Genomic DNA, 18,579 nt, shown 5'->3' on the forward strand with positions numbered 1-18,579 from the left:
CCCTACGGCCGTCACCATGGCGAGTTACCCGGTCTCGAGCCGGCCCTCCTGCGCACGCTTGTTCCTCCTAACCTCTGTTAGGGCCGTCTCCACTACGATATTTGGGTCTTTTGTTAGTTCATATGACCCAGACAAGTCTATCCCGTCCTTTATCGGTAATCTCATGAGATCTCGACCCAGCTAGGTCCCAACTAAGTCACTAACTCCATCGCACTCGCTTGATGAAGGTCTTTTTCTGACTATCCCCTCCGAATTCGACAATAACCCTTGCAATTCTCGCTCTGAATCCCGAAAGCTGCTACCTGAAGCAGAAGTCTTTCGACCATTTCAGCCACTAACTCAATTGACCTTGACCACGAGACATGTCAATGCACAACAAACCCCACACCGGCGGGAAAGCGCTTCCATGTTTCGACCGTGGCCTTGCTGTTACCATGCAGGGGCTGGGGCTGTTGCCCATTCCAATAACGAAGACAGATTTCCAGCAGGGCTTTTCTGATTCTGGCATGAGCCACCATAATAACAGGCGTGGATTCGGGCGTTTTGCATAGCGCATCGAGGGCACTGGGCTGAGTAGTCCTGAAGGGCAACCATTTTGAGGAGTGGAAAATGTCTCGCCGCCTTCGGTTGGCGCTACAGACCGGTTCTGTTCTGCCAATCAGAATATCCTTCGCTTGAACCGGCATTCTGGTCACTGGCCTTTATCAACCCACCCACTCACACCTCGAACACTGGCTGGTGGTACACGGTGGTCTGGCAAGGCATCCCATCCACCCCCGGTTCTGTTCGCTCCAGCGTGACAGGCTAATCTTGACCAGGGTACAGCTCTTGCTTAGACCCGTTCTGGATAGCATGCGGCTCTGCGCGCATTCACCTGCTGTGAGAGCCTGTCTCCTACCTGGCCCCGATGGGCAGCCACTGGATGCATCGAGGCATGTCGATGACTATCCTTACCAGGATTTCTCTATCTTCTTGATACTAACGATTCTGGCTCCCTTTTGTTATCGCTTGAAGATGTGTTTTTTGTTTTATTGTGTTGATTTGCTGTTTGTCCAGCCTGACCCACCAACGCTTGTCTAATAGACATGCCCCCAAGTTCCACTTGTAATTCTATACAAGCTGCAAACTTTCCCACCTTGGCGGAAGCTGAGTCCTCCATGATCACATTCCTCCACAGCAGCAACGTCTGGTGCTGCTTGTGTTCCCTTTGATTGCTGCGCTGCTCACTCTGAATATGAGCATTATGCATCCGCATCCGCTCAACCTGGACCTGCTCGGAAGTGAAGGTGTCGAATACTTCCCTGGCAGCTACCCATACGACCAAGGTCCTCCACACTGGGAGGATCAGAGCGACTTGTCTTGCATCAACCCTTTGCTGCCATCTCTTCAGCATGAGTTTCCCTACTCAAACCTCCATGCTCGCCAAAACATCCATACCCAACATTGCTTCTCTGCGTACGACCCTACTGACCATGGCTTCGGCCATGATAGCCGGTACGATGGACGAAGCGTGCCATGTCAACTCGAAGCATTGGATCCTTGGGATCGAGATGTTACACAATATCGACAGCTTCGATATCTGTCGCCAAGTGATCCCTCGGCATTCAGCTTGCCAAGTACTACATCCTCTGTCAGTGAATACGCCCTTAGCCCAGATATCACCAGAAGCGCCCAAGACTTTTACTTTGTTCAAAACAGTCCGCCATCCTCGGCCGCGTACATGAGCTTGCCGATCGTCTCACACCACCCCTGGACCACACAGTCTACAGTCATGCAGGCTCCTATTGCGACGACGCCAACCAGACACGCCGCATTGAGCATGCGGGATTTCCAGATGACTCCAGATCCCGAATCTGACGAAGACTTTGTCGATGACTCGGCAGACGCTCTCCATGCCAAGATCCACCTCCCGGAGGAGCTGGAGATATCCGAACAACTGGCAAGCCCACCTGAGTCGGCACTCGACCATGACTACGATACCCTTCAAGAGGCTGAAGAGATCTCCGCCGTCATGCAGAGCGACAGTGACTCTGACTTCTGTCCTGCGGGAGGACCAGGCCGGCGAAACCCTGCAGTCTCACGGCACTCGCTCCGCGCACCGCGCCAGCAGGCCCCCAAAGGCATCATCGATCCCAACTCACGAGTGCATAAATCATCGTCGGCTTCGCACAACCACACCGGTGTAGTGTCGAGCTCGCGGTCAAAGTCCAAAAGAGTCGCGACAAACAAGAAAAAGGAGCAAGGCTCCAAGATGTTCCCTTGCACGTTCCATCACTATGGCTGCATCGCCACGTTTGCCAGCAAAAATGAGTGGAAGCGCCATGTGGCGTCGCAGCATCTTCAGCTCGGATTCTTCCGCTGTGACATGGGATCGTGCTCGCAGGACGATGTGCGCGGTCAACAACGGGGTTGCAATGACTTCAACCGCAAAGACCTATTCACACAGCATTGCCGACGGATGCACGCGCCTTGGGTGGACCAGAGGAAGAATGAGAAGGACGTGACCAAGAAAGAAAAGGAATCCTTTGAGAAACAGTTGGACAATATAAGGGCGCGATGTTGGGTAGATAGCAGGGAAGCCCCAGCCAGGAGTCAGTGCGGGTTCTGTCGAAAGGAGTTCGTCGATGGGGCAGACACTGGCTCGGTGAGTGCATGGGACCAGCGTATGGAACATGTTGGCCGGCACTTTGAACGGGAAGGGTTCACGGCTGACCGTGAGACCGTGGACGAGGGGTTGCGGCAGTGGGCTTTGGCCCATGATGTCGTGAGAGCTGGGAGGAGGAAGGGCGAGTACGTGCTTACCAGCTTGCCACCCGAAAGGCCCAGGGAGAGGACGCCGACTGGAAGGAGGAGGAGCGGAAGGGTTGCCAACGCCGTGAAGAAGGAGGAGCAGGACTCGGATGACGAGGAGAGTATTGAGGTCAGGCATGCCGCCGTGCCTCTTCAAAAACTTGAGAACGACAGCGATGTCGACGCTGGGCGCAATGTCAAAAGTGAAGAGGACGAAGACTCTGACGAAGACATCGATGCTGATGCTGAGGCCGAGGACGATTGAACGACACACTGACCGGCCTATGGACATCTCTATATTTCCATCGCGTATACCTGGGTCATTGCTTTTGAGGAGTCATGTGTACTTACTGACCTTGTGTTTTCAACATCATGAGAATGGAGGGACAAAATGGAGATGGATATGCACTTGGAGACTGGAGTGAAGGAGCGTCTGGACGTAATGAGATACCATTGTCTACCATGGTATCGGGATATAATGATACCCATTTCATAGTTTTGAGTTGCTAAAAGGAAAATTGAACGATTTGACCTCACCGATGCTCTCCTCCCAGATCGACAACAACAATGTGTATCACTGTGTCTCGAGTGTCGTTTCTGACTGCGGATCTCATCTATCGCACGTTGAGGCTCTTTGTGATTATGGTCGTGTCATTCAGCGCTTTGTTTCGTTCCCTCACGCTTTGTCCTTGGTAACTCCCTCTTTGTCTCTAGTACTTCCGTTTGTTCTAGGCAGTCAGTACAAAGTTCCTGCTTCTTCTACAGATCTTTAGTGCTGCACGTACCATTTTATGTGCATCTAAACAAAGAAAATCCTTGACGAGTCGACGAAAGTTTCCACCCAATACAGAATATCAGATCCGATACGAAGCTACGAACAAGCAGAAACACAGATCATACAAGATGTTACCATCCATCAGCCTCGTCTTGTGGGCAAGCGTGGCCATAGCCCTGACTCTGCCGCACAGTTACACTCATACTGACAGCCACAACTACTTGCATAGACCCACCAGTCTCCAACACAAGCACGACCGCCGTGGCGACGCAGTCTCTGACCTTCTCTACATAGCACCCACATCAGCCAGTTGCTCGGGCGCTGAGTTTCCCGCAGAATGCGTCGCCTCATCCGAAGCTATCGCTGAAGCAATTGTCATTAGTTTCGCGAAATATAACGTCACCACGGCGCCGGAACAAGCAGCGCTGCTATCTTGGATGGCATACGAGAGTGGTGCATGGAAATATAACACCGACCACTATCCCGCACCGGGTCGTCCAGGCCAGGGGACACGAAATATGATGATGCCGAATTATGTTCTCGAGTACGCATCGAGTATTGACACGTTGAGCACGCAGGTGGATGCCGCGGGAGGAGATGTTGGGAGAATACTGGCGCTGGTGCAACCAGATGAATATTCGTTTGCCAGTGCGGCGTGGTATTACAGTACACAGTGTGGGGAGGGGGTGAAGGAAAGTGTTAGGCATGAAGGGTTGACAGGGTGGCAGGCTTTTGTAAGTGAGTGTGTGGTTACGACGGTGAATGGAGAGAGGGAGGCTTATTGGACACGCGCGTGTGAGGCTCTGGGGGTGAGCACCTAAGCTTAGGTGTTTGATTGGTGGGAAGGGTGGACGGCGGCACGGGTCGATAGGCGGCCCCTGGCGGGTTCAGCCTTGTGGGAAGGGGATGCTGGAACAAATAAATGGAGAGACTACCTTAGGAAGTCCTCGGCATAGCAAACATATACTGAATATCATCTCGAGAGCTTGAAGTGTCTCGCGGGGTATGTGGAATTTGCGTTGAGTTTAGCTGTTACGTATCTTTACTATGCAGTGCACAAGAGGGTCCCGAAGAGACTGCCTCACTTCTATGGCAATTGAATAGAGTCAAGGGCTGTGCAAACGTGTTGACAAGACCTTTCTTGACTGCCTGACCATGCACTGGCTCCTGACGTTGAATAGTCGGATGTTCTCTCGTCGATTGCAGCACTGTCTCACGGAAGCAGTGGAGCGTAGTAGTACCCCATGCCTTTTGAGCAAAGTTGAGCAATGAGGCAGTGTGGACTGCTCGGAAGGTATGACTTCTCATGGCTGCTCTTGGGGTGTTTCCCCCGTTAGTACTTCTGATGATCAACATTGCTCAGCAAACCACCCACCAACGAGCAATGTCGCAAGTACCCGGTGTGAACGAAACGAACGCTGAACCAAAGTCCCGGAACGCTTCGCTGTCATCGGCTTCCACTGAAACCACCGTTGCCGATACCATTGAGTGGCAAGCCGAGCGAGCAACAAAGGATCTTCTCAGACTTACCGCTTTATTGAGGGATTACAAGGACAAGCTGGAAAAGATTATCGAGTGCCATCCAACATTGACTGACAAGCAAAAGAAAGCCCACGGCAAAGTCCTGGACAACGTCGATCATGCTCTCATACACAACCGTTTCGATCTTAGGCAGACATTCTCAGTTTCCACCATTGCGACAGTAGGAGCTCGATATGCGGTGGCAAAAGAACTCATAGGAGCCGTTGAAGCACGTCTTGAGACCATCGAAGCTCAAGCTGTGGGCAAATCAGCCCTGCGTGCGGCGGTCATGCAACTCCAACGCACGGAAGCTCGACTCCGTTTCAAGCAAGCGGTAACGCAAGCTCCTTTGGAGGAAGCACACAGATCCTTGGACGTCCATGAAATGGTATCTAGTCTCCTGGCGGGTACGCAGGCTGGCTCTGGCATGGCAAAGAAGCATGAAATCAAACTGAGGCAGGTGGTCGTCGTGTCAGAAGATAGTCCATGCATCATCTGCACAGGCAACATGGGCGGCGCTCCGGAGTGCGAAATCGAGGGTGCCAGAGCTCACAGTCCTGTGCTTTGTCCGCACTGCAAGAAGCCTATGCATATCGCTTGCCAGTGTGCGCAAATAGGAAAAGGCAAGAACAAGTGTCCAGAGTGTCTCCGGGTTTGGGATCGCGAAACTGTGGTTGAGGTTTTGAGGGCGAGGATCAACCAGCTCAAAATGATGGAGAAAAATTCCGAGTTGTCAAGTGCGAGTGAGCAGTTCTGGGGAGCAAAGGCACCGGGCGCAAAGAAGAGAGTGAAAGAAGAAGTGGTCAAGGATGAGTGTGAGGAGACAAGCAACGAGAAGAGGCTCAACGTTGAAGGTTGCGGAGTGATGGGATGATGCAATGTGACAACGTGGAATGCTGGTGACATACCACTGGCCATGATGCAATACTCATGTCGAGGAAGCCTTCTCAACTTGATAGGCAACTCATTGTGAGTGGGTGTGAAGGCTGACAAACGACAAACTCTCAGCGTTGGTGTAGATGAACTACTAAGTTAGAAATGGCTGTCAAATATCTGCATAACGTCAATCTGATGGAAGGCCTGATGAGCGGACCAGCCCCCGTGAATAGGTGCTGGTGTGTTTAAGATATGGGTGCTTCCTGCCTAAACTAAGTAGCTTGGCGGAAGGCGGCGCAGAGGGACGCCCCGAAGTTACTGCAAGCGCGACTAAACAGTATCTTAACGTCTTTCCCCAATCTCTAGACTTCAGATATCCTATGATAACTCAAACCACCAGTCCAATGATCCATTGTTCGACTGACATCCATCCCCGCGACATGGAAGTCCTTGCTAGCTGGCGCTTCAAGGCGTCTGTCCAGAAGATCCATGCACAGCTTCCTAGCATGGGTCGAGGTTACACTTACACGAAACGTCCTGGCCCCATGAAACTTTCAAGAAGCTATTCTACGTTCAAGGCTAGTGAGGCTTACAGTAGCACACTGCCTTTGGCCCCCAATCTGCAGTCCAAATGCTAGCCCTGGGCTGGATGGGTCTAACCAAGCTATTTCTATGCTAGGAAAATGGTGACGCGGCTCCAATCAACCCAAGGTCCAGTTTCACCCCAGCTGCAACTGGATAGCGGCTACACTGCGTGGAACATGATGTGCGCCTCTCGGTCAGCGTCAGCCAGGGATATATCTCCCTCCACAAACCACTTGAGGAACGAAAGATGCCAGTGGCCGACCTTCCTTTTTCGGTCCTCCTCGATGCTTTACTGCAGCCCAGTAGGACATGGCGGTAATCACCAAAACAAAGGCTGAAGGAAAGCCTGGTGTCCACGTCAAGGAAAGCCCAGCGAAGACAACGCTGGGCAAACTCTGGGCAAATGCTATCGATAACTTCATCCGGGAAAATAATGTCAACCTTGAGCAATTGGAGCAGGCCGGCGATGTCGCAGAAGCAAGTACTGGCGTTGCGAAAGCCGCCGAACTGTTTAAGAGAGCCCGGCACCCAAAAGACCAAGCCGACAAGATCGTCATAGCGGTCGGTGGATGCCTCGACTGGTTGGACAAGGCCGTTGGCTTGATTGCAGATGCGGTCCCCGACGGGTACGGAACACCTGCAAAGATCGTTGCTGGAACAGTCTCGTACATGATCAAGGCAGCGAAAAACATGACAGCAGACTTCGATCTAATCGAGCAAACGTTTGAAAGCATTCATAATGCTGTTCGAGATATTGATATCCTTGCGGCCCACTCATTCAAGGATGATCACTTCACCAGCCGCCTGATGGAGATATTCCTCGCCATGTTCGATTTCTGTGGCTACACTACTAAGGTCTTCAGAGAGTACAGTCGAAAAAGAATGTTTGTTCGGGCTTTGATGAAGGGACGCAATGACAAGGTCAACCAAAAGTGTGACAGTGTCCAGAAAGCTATCTTGTTATTTAGGGACACCGCCCAGATCAAAGCCCTTGACATCGCTCTCGACTCGAATGAAAGACTCGGCGACTTGCCAAAGAGATTTGACGAGTTGCCGTATAGCCTGGTGGCGGCGATCCGAACGGCCAAGCTCAAACCGTCAGATTTCGAATTCCAAAAGAAGTCGTCATCGGTGAAGGTCATCACGGAGGATTTCAAAAAGCGTAACGTGAATGTGGAAGCTCGATCAAACATGGAGAAGCAAATGACAGTCATTGAAGAGCGGTTTGTCCCAGGCACCTTTTCCTGGGTCAACGAAGACACAGGCTTTACGGCGTGGTCCAAGGGGTCATCTCCATTCATCTTCGTCTCCGGCTCTTCGGGAGCGGGTAAAACTTATTTTGCGAATAAGTGCTACCGCTTCCTCCAGGAACTATCCAAGTCCATCGCTATTACTGGAATGATGGAACCTGATCGACCACGACAAGCCTCGTGCGTTACTTGCTTTCTCTTCGAACCAGGCAAAGAAGATTTTACTTCCAGTCGTCATGAGGACGCCCAGTCTTTCAAGAATGTACTCGCCTCACTTGTTCTGCAGATCGCTGAGCAAGATCCCAGGCTGGGTGATTCTATGGCACAAGAACTGAAAAAGTGCCCAGCAAACGACGAGGAAGGCATAGCCACGTTTTTGTGGCAAAGCCTGATCCTGAAGAAGTTTGAACGGTCTTCAGAGTCGCCGAGGGCACTCTACGTTCTCCTCGACGGCATTGACCAGATGAGGGAAAGCGCTTTTGAGAGGATGCTGGAACCATTCAAAGCTTTGGGTAGTGACAAGCATTCTATACGCGTCCTGATGACCGGGCCTCCCGGGACGCGCGACAAGATTGTTCTAAAATCATTGTCCATCATTGATCTGGATGAGAAGACAAGACAGGCGGACGACATCTCTAAGGTGATTGATCATCGAATCGCACGCTCCGACCACTTGAAGAGCCTAGGATCCGAGTTGCATGCAAAGATTAAAGACAGGTTCAAACAAGGGAAAGACAGTGAGTGTCAACACCTTTCGAATAGGTAGCATCGTACTGACATGGCTGGATAGGTATCATGTCGTCGATCGATCTCCTCTTGACGCTCGTTGAGCAAAGTGAAGCCGACCAGACGAAGACCCTGCAGTATATGGAATACCTGGGGTCACCTGTGTGGCTGTATGAAACCATGATAAAGATTGTCAAGGAACAGAGAAGTGACGACGATCGGAGAAGTGTTGAAAGAATATACTCGTGGTGTACTTTTGCCAAAGAACCCCTCAGTGTCCAGCAGCTTTCTCACCTCACGGCTCTTGATGCCTCCTTGGCCAATTTCGACGTAGGCAAGGAGATTCTTCAAGGCAAGTCTTCAAGGTACGTAATAGTCGCGGTATGCGTTGGCGTCCGCTCGACAGTTCAATGGATGAAGCAAGTTGATTGTTGACACTGTGCCACAGTTTGCTATTCAGCAAGACAACATCAGAGGATCAGGATGGACCTGACAGTATACCCGCCCCCAAGGTGACCGCTGATCTCATCTCTTTTCGGCAGCCTGCAGTAAGAGAATACCTGGAAAGAGGTGACAACGGCATGATCGAAGATGCTCTTCAAGAGAAGATTGGCATTTTCCAGGTCCTCTGCGACGTCCTTTGCAACGCCAATGCCGAAGATCTGTCTCCAATCTCCCATAAAGTCCAGGAGTATGCTGCAGCAAATGTGATACAGCATTTGGCAGACATAGATATCAAAAGTTCCAATCCAGAACAAGGTGCAAAGGTCGTCGAAGCCATCTCACGGATTATGACCAACAAGAACGACGCGTGTATCGTTTTCGAGTCAGTGATGGAACGGCAAGGCTATTACGATTATGTGTACTTCGACTTGTACGAACCTTTCGACGCCTCGGACATGTTCAGTGGGCAACCCGCTGCCTTGTTGCTTGCTTGGGCCAAGAAGATGAGCTTTCACGATGACGAAGAGCTTACAGTCTCTGCGCGTGATTGGGTTGCAGCAACTATCAAGGCACCTCAAAACATGCTCGAGACCCTGGGACGTGGGCACCTTGACAACATGGCAAGACAGGTCACCTGGAAGGACGCCAGAGTCCCTTATAGGCTGGCTTTTCGTGCTCTGTTCACCACTAGGCTGTTTATCGGATCGGTCGAGCAGCCCTTGGGTCCGATGCGACGTCACCACTATGATTTATACATAAACGACAGCATAGCAAGCACGATGCTGAAATACGGACGAAAACAACATCCATCTAATCACCTGTGGTTTGTTCAGGCTCGCAATGCGGCAGCGTTGCTGTTGAATGATTCATTCAGCTCCGAGGACCAAGACAAGGCTGCTCGATTGTACAGGACGAACTTGAAGAAGGGAAGACTGCTAAGACCTGAGCGGTTCTATGCCTTGCTTGGGCTTGCAGAGTATCATGCTGTAAAAGCGGATGAGGCTGAGAATAAGGACGGGTCCGAAGAGCTATGGGCAAAGGTGCAGAAATATACGACGCAGGCACTAAATCAATGGGAAGACGAAAAAGGTGCCCTCGGCTCTGAGCTCAACAATGAACGCTACCTTGCCGCATGTCTGCTCAAGGCGAAAGCATCCCGAAAGCTAAAAGACGATATCAACGCCTTGAAAACGTGCCAAGATGTCTTTGAAGCATTCAGGCGTGGCCAGATACAGTACAGCCAGGTGTTACTCGACTTCCTGACGATGATCACAGATATCCATTTTGATGAGAAACAATACGCCAAAATCCTCTATGAGGTTCGCCGTCAAGAAAGTCGAGTCAGATATGAATGGCTATACGAACGTCCGGACAGACTAACACAAAAGGGTGATCACCTGCGGCAGGCTGCCGTACACTCTCGTCGAATGGATATCCTTGCTCAACTCTATGAGGGAGCTGTTGAGTACTGGCAATCCCTTGATCCGATTCGAGCGCTTGACTTGCAATACGACCTCTCGCTCATTCTGCGGCAAGACACTCGTACCACAAGGATGGCCGAGATCCTCTTGGACAGTATTATTGATATGGTCAAGGTCGATATCAATCTATCCAGGGGCGGCATTATCCGATCGGTTTTCCCTTTCAAGACAGACATACTCTTTGAGAAGTACTGCTGCTGCATGAGCACTTCCATCGATACAATAGTTGGAATCATCGACACTCTGACTCAACTCATCAGAGAATTTAGGGAGACTGCCATAATCGAACCTATTGCGTTGGCAAGGGCGTATGTCACTCTGGCAAAAATGCAAAAACAAAGGTACGGGTGGGCTCGGGCTATGTATGAAGCCAACCAAGCGTTCAAATTCTGCATTGCAGATCTCGAAGACACCATCGGATCAAATGATGCTATGGCTTTCGACGTCCTCGGCATAGTTTTGAGTTTTGCTGGCATTGAAGACGATGCACAAATAGCACTATCCCTTCGTTTCTCGGAGATAAGAATCTACGATGATTCTGAACGACGATACAGTGTTTCAATTAGCGACGACGGTAATGTAACGGAATCAGACGCTGGCTCCGCGGAGGATGTTGAATCGTCGGATACCGAGTCAGATGCTGACAGTGAAGGTCTTGATAACCATGACGGGCGTAGTATTGCGGACGAGAACGACAGCAAAGAAAAAGGGAACTTGCTGGCAGAGAAAGTCGAGCAAACGATCCAAGGGCCCGGGGCGAAGCAGTCACCTGATGCGGAGGTAGCGACTTCGCTTGAGATTACGAGGTCCCAACCAGCCGACGACCCAGACGCCTCGCCAGGGATAGCAGCGGACGTACACGGTCCCGAGAAGCACACGCTGACAGAAACTCACGATGCACAGGGAAGCTCGTCGTCACACGCTGAAAGTACCACTTCCACGAATGGCAACGCTTTGACGACCGCCACCACGCCAGAGCCGGCTGCGAAAGACGACGAAAAGCCTCCAGAGATTCTCAACGAGAGACCTGTACCGCTGCCTTCATCGGTCCCATTGCCCGCTTCGCCGATCTCCTTACGGTCCACTTCACCGGCATCTTCGCGGATGCGTTCACGGAAGTCTTCACGGAAACCTTCACGAGAGCCTTCACGTACACGAAGCGAGCCCGACACTAAAGAAGTGGAAGAAGATCTTTTCGATTCGGGCGGCATAGGGTGCGTGGGGCCCTGCGACACAGCCCGCATTGATAAATGGGAACGGGGTCAGAAGTTGTACATGTGCCTTGATTGTGTCGATTCATTCTTCTGCGCGGATTGCCACGCAGCGCAGAGGCAATACTGGATGGGGGAAAGTGACGGATTTTGGTACAAGTGCTGCTGGGGCGAACACAACTTTATCGAGACTCCGATCGACGACTGGCGAGGAGTCAAGAAAGGGATCGTGAGTCGTTCTCCATCCCAAAGTGTTGTGATGCATCTTTCTAACAGATCTCAGATCCGAATCGGCGACAAGGAGAAACCTTGGGTTGACTGGCTTGATACGGTCAAGAAGAAGTGGGCGAGAAAGATGGCCGAGGCCGAAAAAGCAACAGTATTTGTGTGAATAGGCTACGCTCACTGTACATTAAGTATCGAGCCTGTTTGCAGAAAAAGTGGCACCGTCTGACAGGGCGCATATCAAAGACACAAGTTCGAGGTCAAGCTGGTTCACAACAGCGGATTTCTTGACGGCAAGATATGAGCGCTGTACGATAGAGCTGATGGCCTTACACCTGCCAAGGCAAAACGCTATATCGTTGTGTCTAAAGGACTCCGGGATGACAATAAGAATGGTATCTACTTGAACCTGACCAGCTACAGCGGTCAAAATGTGCCCTTTTTCGAAACAGGCTCGCAGGCTACGCTCACTGTACACTAAGTACCTAGGTATGTCCCGATTCCAGGGTCTTAGCCCGCTTGAGGTCCTTCCAGCCAAGATGAGGAGAACTTGGAAGATACAATGCTCCATAGCCAACTGAGCTCTACGTATGAAGATTTTGCCCTAAAAAAGAAGTATCCAGAAAGCAATCTGCTGTTCATCGACGCATACGAGTAATAGATCAATCGACGTCATCCCTGCCACGACCATCCAACCAATCCTTCGCCTTCTTAAGGCTGGATGTCCGCCTCGGCTTTGAGGCCTTGTAGGCTTCAGCCCCCGAGTATTCTTGATTTTCGTCATTGCCATACTGATACTGTTGTTGTTGTTGTTGTTGCTTGTCATTGGGAGAGTAATCCTTGCCAATGATGCCGTTGCCTCTCAACTTGTGCGACTCCGGCTGCGACAGCGGCTGTGGGTCGTTCGAAGAGATTCCAAGAACGCGCTCCTGTTTGCTGAGACGGCGGCGTGGTGGATTATTGCCTGGTCCGCTTGTGTCCGGAAACAACGCATACCCAGGCCTCTGGTTTGGTGAAGGCGTGTTCTGAGTAGAATAAGAGTCGCTGGCGACCCTGGGCGCGACCGACGAGGCGGGTCGAGGATTAGATGACGATATGGTCAGAGAGCGGCGGGTGCTTGGGTGCTTCGCTGGTTCTAGACTGTGATTTGCTGGTGGGCGACGCTCAGTGTCGTATAAAGCATCATGGCTGGTTTGAGCTGCTTGCTGCGGCGGCGGGCGATAGGCCTGCGGTGGTGTCTGTTGTTGCTGTTGTTGTGGTCGCTGTTGCTGCTGCTGCTCCTGTTGTTGTTCTTGTCGCTGCTGCTGCTGTTGCCAAGTTTGTGGCTGCGCTTGCAGCACCGGACCAGCTGAGCGAGGCTGGACGTCGTGGTCTGACTCCTCGTCGCTAAGGTACTCTTCCTTCTTCTTCTTCCGACTGCCAAAGAGACTGAAACGTCGTCGTGGTGTAGGTGCTTTTGTTGGATATGCTTCACCTTCGCTGTAACTCTCGTCGTCGCTTTGCTCCTGGCCCCAATTGCCCTGAGGACTTTGTGCAGCTTTATGGCTCGGCCTACCGCCGATGCTAAATCGGCCGAGGAGGGTTGGCTTTCTTTGCACGCCCGCTGGCTCTTGGAGCTTTTCGCGGTCAGAGCTACCATCATAGAAGAGGGCAGGAATGAGCAGCCGGTAAGGGATCGTGATTCCAGCCGGATCTCTCTGATTGACTTCGACGTTAAGGACAACGTCCAGTCCTCCTTCTAGGTTGATGTGGTCGTTCACGTCAATCTCATTGCCTTCGGCGTCAATGGCAGGGATATTGCCTTTCTTCGCAGCCTTTTCGGAGAAATTTGTTGGCCGACGCTTGAAAGTATTAGGCCGAATCGGCACCCCTGACGAATTGTGGTCATATGAAGAAGCGCGTCGACCGGGTCCGACCTCAGAATCACTAGAAGGTCTTCCATATCCAGATTTGTTCCTTCTCAATGGGAAAACACGTCCCGTGTCCTCACTTGTGCCGTCGTGGGATGCAGGACGTCCTTGATCGTACATAGTGTCACGATAGGAGGTTGGAGGTGCACCACGTGAACTCAGCCTTCGAAAGAGCTTGCGAGGATTGACATCGTCTTTGGTGAAAGAGAATCGACGGGGCCGGGGTGGTGGAGTTTGTTGCTCCTCGTCATCGTCTTCAGCTTCAGACATTGCAGGGCTTTCCGTAGGTGAAGATGTGGGAGTGGATCCAGGTGTATACTCCCGGAGAGAACACCAGTTACGTCTCGGGAGCAAGTGCTTGTTGTTTCGTGTCTTGTTATTGACGTCGTGCGTGAACATGGGTATCATATCCTCATCCGTGTACATATCCAGATGATGAGTCTTGTTGCGTCTATTCAAAACATCGGCCAACATATCCGAGGGTGGAGTGTTGACAATTGCAGAAGATATGATGTTCGGCATGTAGCGGTGATCTTTGTCCTTTGGTATTTTCAGCTTGGGATTCGAGTGAAACTGGCCGATGGCAGCAAGATTGACATCTCCACTCAGTACTGTGATACGACATGATTTCTCAGCAGCTAGATCTTGTAAGTCTTTGACCAAATCATTGCGCTCGTGTTTGTGATTTCTTGAAGTCCAGTGGTCATCTAGGTCATCCAGAATTTCGACGCCGCCGTCAAACTTATTGTTAAACCCGCTGCCTAACAATCCGATTCTGCCCATAGCCTTGACAGGATCCATGAGACGACTAGTCAACACGTTTTCCAGCCAGACTAAGCGTGGGTAGGCAAGCGGAATGCCTAGAAGAACAATCAGGTGTTTTGTTTCACCTTCATTCAACTCTTTGCGGCATCGCTCGAGGACAATTTCGACAGTGTCAACACTAAGGACTTCTCCGTGCATTCGTTCTGTGCGGCAGTCTAGACCGAGGAATGCGACATGCTTGCCCATGTGCACAAACACACTTCTGCTGCGTTGCTTGATGTACGGACCGGGTTCTCTGCCTAGCAGCCAGCTGGGCTCATCAGTACTGGTCTCTTCCGGAACACTCTGGTGTTGAAAGAGCATGTAATACTTGAAAGCGACGTTCCCGAGACCTGAAAACACTGGAGTTTCCATGAAATGGTGAGGATATGATCCAAAGCCGTCGATGATATCATGGTCATCCCAGATATTGACCATTGGAATCTGGCTAGCAGCCATTGAAAACAATCCCTGGGAGAACCACATGGTATATCTATTGAGATAGAAGGTTTCGAGCTCCTCCTTCATCTCGTTGGTGAAAGGAGCGTGGTGTTTGTGTTGTGGGTTGCGCATCCTGCTCCATTCTCCGAAGTGCTGCGTTTCAAGCATGACACGGTCGTTGTAGATTTGATCGCCGCCACCAATCATGACATGGAAGGGGCGGGTTTGGTGGGTGTTCAGCACATCTCTCCACATAGGGTCAGGGCCGCAGAAGCTATGTGGATTCGCTGATAAGCTGAAGCCATTGCAGCTGTGAAACATCATGTTCATAGTCTGTCCACGACCTGGCACCCAGAAGCCCATGGAGGCGCCCCGGTTGATTCGGTATGCGATATGTTCCTCCTCTTCCGCCAATTCGATTTCGAGGTTGAAACGCCAGAAGGTCACGTCACGATCGGGATCCGCATAGAGTCTTGCTCCTGCCACTTCCGCATAACGTCCCAGTTGCTCACCATCACGATCGACAGCCTTGTTCTTCGCGCTTTGTGAACCGTTCAGATCTGTCGGACTGGGTGAGCTCTCGAAGAGTCCATCATCATTCTCGATCTGGGAAAGATCTCTGCCTTCTTCAATGTGGTCAATCGGGCGCACGTACAACGCCTTCCCAGTCCTTGAAAGCTTGGCCAAACCGGCAATAGGGTCAACATATTCGGGGCTAAGCTCGTCCCCTGCAATCTCATGTGGCGGCGGAGGGCGCAGCTTTTTGGGCTGAGAAAACAACCGCAAGGTTGGTGGAGTTTCGTAGGATGAATGTGAATCTTGGGTTACGATGAGCACGCTTCCCCGCCAAATCGCACGTTCTTCACCCTTCTCGGTCCTAGCCTTCTTCATTCCTGTATATCGCAACAACGGGCCACACCGTAAGAACAGTCTGGGCTGAAATGTCGCATTCTTGTTGTCAATGGGTGGCCCTGATCCGAAATTACTGGATGTTATCGTCGATCTGCTTTGACGTCGGCCAGAAGAACCGGCATTTTGTTCCCACCAAGCCTTGCCTCTGTCCGATTGCGCGGCATTCTCGGTAGAGTAATCGGCCTTGGTCAATCTCGCCGTTCCAGCTTCTTTCCACTCATTTACCGGACGCCTGTTTAAGGGCTCCTTGAATGAGACGCTTGACTTTCTTTGCCTTTGATTTATCACATCGGCGACTTTTGTAAGAGGTGAGCGGGGACTGCTAGGGTTCGGTGAGGATTGAAGAGTCGAGCCCCTTTGAACAGGAGGAGTATGCAGCGGGCGCTGATTGTCAGGCGCAACTGCAGGACGGCGGCTGGGATTCTGGTCGGTGTTGTCAGTTCTTTCAGCACGAGTGGGAGCTGGTGCACTCGGTATGGGTATCCGGCTTGGATTTGTAACAGCACGTGATTCGGCAGGCGGTGGAGGAGCCTTCTGAAGCTTGCGAGAATCTGCTCTCATCAAGTCATCAGATGCAGGGGCGCCTGTGAGCTGCTCCAATGCAGCTTTATGAGATGCATTCTGCCGTTCCGCCAATGCTCGTCGAGGAGGATCACGTCTGGGCTGCGCCCCAGAGACTTGAGCTGGGCGTTGGCTCGATAAGGCATCGGGTGGCGGCAGCTCCCCATTCCTAGATACAGGTTCAGGATATTGTCTGGGTCGCAAAACTCCCGGATCCACATTCTTGCTGGCGGATTTCCTGCGTGCATAGCCTGCGAAATCATCGATTCCAAGATCGTCTCGCCGATACTTCGAACTTGTGCGGCGAGGCTGGCTTGTAATCTCAGCTTGCTGCGGAGCAGATCTTGTGTATTCAAACCCTTGCGCGCCTTCACCGGACAGAGCACGTACATCAGGGCGGTGATTGTCCACAGTGGTGCTATGCTGCAGACGTTGTCGGTGAGTTGTACTAAGGTTTCGAACCAGGCCTGAATCTTCCAAAATGGGCACCTCCTGTTCGATCGTTCGCTCAGCATCGGCTGCCGGCCTTTTCATCGAGGACGTAGTCTTTCGACTAGATTGTGCCGTTTGAGGTGACTCAACCTTACCGGACGCGGTCCTGGCCGCATTGCGTTCCCTCAATAGCATCTCGGCTTCCTGTACCCTCGCGCGCTTCTCCTCTTTGCTGATGTCATTTAGCGTGACCTCCAACTTTTGCAGAGGAGATCTATCAGGAGCCCAGTCTCGGTGTTGCGCATCCTCGCGGAATGCACTGGATCTGCTCACAGCTGAAACTGGCTCCTCGGTCCGTCGAGGCGTCTCGGACACGCGGCGAGTGTTGGATTCGACTCTGGCATGACCTGCGCCCGGTTCGCGAGCTGACTGAACATCTCTTCGTGGCAGTGTTGCGGGCTTTGCGCCACTCAGATCAGTGGTGTTAATGCGCAGACCATCCGTGGGAACTGGCTTGCGAGGTTTTGGTGGTGAGATTGTCTTCTGGTCAGCTCCCGATACTGTGCGCGACTTCGGAATTGGGAAGTCTTCCATAGAGTCGTCCTCAATATCTGCAGGGCTTGGCTGACGAGGCTTTGGTGGTGAAATCCTCCGGGGCTGATCGGTATCTGCTATCGCGCGCCGCTTCTCGTTGGTGGGCTCCTCCGGGTCATCGTCCTCCATGTCCGCAAATGCTTCTCTATGATATGGTCTGCCCCTAGCTCTTTGTGAGAATGATCTCTGCATGTTGCCATTGCCTTGAGCATGGGCTCCCCGATAAGAGATTGGCGGCCCTCGAGGAACCTCCGGCGCAGGTGGTGGCAGATCTTCTGCCTCGAATACTTCGGATCCTGGTCGCCCATTGTGTCCAACACTACTTCGACGGCTCGCACCGTTATTCTTCGCCCGGGTCTTGTTTTGATAGATCAGGCCATCGAGCGCGGGGTCATGGTACAGATCGACCGGATTCATAGAGGTAGCCATCCCGGCGGCAGAACAAGCCGCTACCGGCTTTTGCGCGGGAGATTTCCAGTCACTTGGAATTTGCACAATAACTTGTAATAGTGGCCATCGAGGAGTATGTCGAAGCGGCTAGGGAACGGAGAAAGGACTGCGTGGCTGGATAGGTGCTCGGAAGAACGAGTCAAAGTAATGCAAAGGTGTGTCCTGCAATGCGCGGGCCAAACAGATGCAATACAGCTATTGGAGAAAAGGATTCGGTATGAAGCTATGTAAAGGAAGCATTATGTACAAGCGGAAAAAAAAGAGGCAGACAGAGAAAGCAACAGGTCATTCATGCATATGCAGAAATGGATGCAAGGTGATGAATACGTACCCATGTTTGGCGTGGCTGGTAAAGTTATCGATCGATGACCACGTTGGAAGCGGAAGCCAGCCAAAACAATGGCTAAAGCCTCTTACGCGGGTCTGGGGATTCGTTTGTTCTTAATTCAGGCTGCGGGCCGGAGAAGGTTAAGTTTGTTTAGGGTGCCTACTTAACAACTGACATACCAATTGTCTTGCTGACAGGGCCGCCTAGCACCACTCTAGCCAGCTTAGTTGGAAACTCTCCTCCGCTTGCGCTCGCGTCTACAC

At 51.8% G+C, this 18,579-nt stretch overlaps 5 protein-coding genes across 5 annotated transcripts; 4 read left to right on the forward strand and 1 right to left on the reverse strand.

Moving 5' to 3' along the window:
* The first annotated feature begins 995 nt into the window (after window positions 1-995).
* On the forward strand, window positions 996-3,314 carry EDD37DRAFT_622077 (uncharacterized protein). The gene has a single exon (XM_062816034.1). The coding sequence runs from the start codon at window positions 1,235-1,237 to the stop codon at window positions 3,053-3,055; it is 1,821 nt and encodes a 606-aa protein (XP_062673231.1). The 5' UTR covers window positions 996-1,234; the 3' UTR covers window positions 3,056-3,314.
* A 379-nt stretch (window positions 3,315-3,693) lies between these two features.
* On the forward strand, window positions 3,694-4,481 carry EDD37DRAFT_677238 (uncharacterized protein; the record flags this gene model as incomplete). Its single annotated transcript, XM_062819600.1, has 1 exon — window positions 3,694-4,481. One exon carries the CDS (start codon window positions 3,694-3,696, stop codon window positions 4,384-4,386), a length of 693 nt encoding a protein of 230 aa, XP_062673232.1. The 3' UTR covers window positions 4,387-4,481.
* Window positions 4,482-4,531: 50 nt separating this feature from the next.
* Window positions 4,532-5,884, forward strand: EDD37DRAFT_622082 (uncharacterized protein). The gene is made up of 2 exons (XM_062816035.1): window positions 4,532-5,343; window positions 5,393-5,884. Exons 1-2 carry the CDS (start codon window positions 4,872-4,874, stop codon window positions 5,422-5,424), a joined length of 504 nt encoding a protein of 167 aa, XP_062673233.1. The 5' UTR covers window positions 4,532-4,871; the 3' UTR covers window positions 5,425-5,884.
* Window positions 5,885-6,728: 844 nt separating this feature from the next.
* Window positions 6,729-12,298, forward strand: EDD37DRAFT_259143 (uncharacterized protein). Its single transcript, XM_062810789.1, has 4 exons — window positions 6,729-8,534; window positions 8,588-8,888; window positions 8,972-11,888; window positions 11,943-12,298. Exons 1-4 carry the CDS (start codon window positions 6,857-6,859, stop codon window positions 12,048-12,050), a joined length of 5,004 nt encoding a protein of 1,667 aa, XP_062673234.1. The 5' UTR covers window positions 6,729-6,856; the 3' UTR covers window positions 12,051-12,298.
* On the reverse strand, window positions 12,225-18,372 carry EDD37DRAFT_622084 (uncharacterized protein). The gene has a single exon (XM_062816036.1). It carries the CDS (start codon window positions 17,965-17,967, stop codon window positions 12,547-12,549), a length of 5,421 nt encoding a protein of 1,806 aa, XP_062673235.1. The 5' UTR covers window positions 17,968-18,372; the 3' UTR covers window positions 12,225-12,546.
* Window positions 18,373-18,579: the final 207 nt, after the last annotated feature.

Source organism: Exophiala viscosa (assembly GCF_022695815.1).
Source record: "Exophiala viscosa unplaced genomic scaffold EDD37scaffold_2, whole genome shotgun sequence".
Lineage (NCBI taxonomy): Eukaryota > Fungi > Ascomycota > Eurotiomycetes > Chaetothyriales > Herpotrichiellaceae > Exophiala > Exophiala viscosa.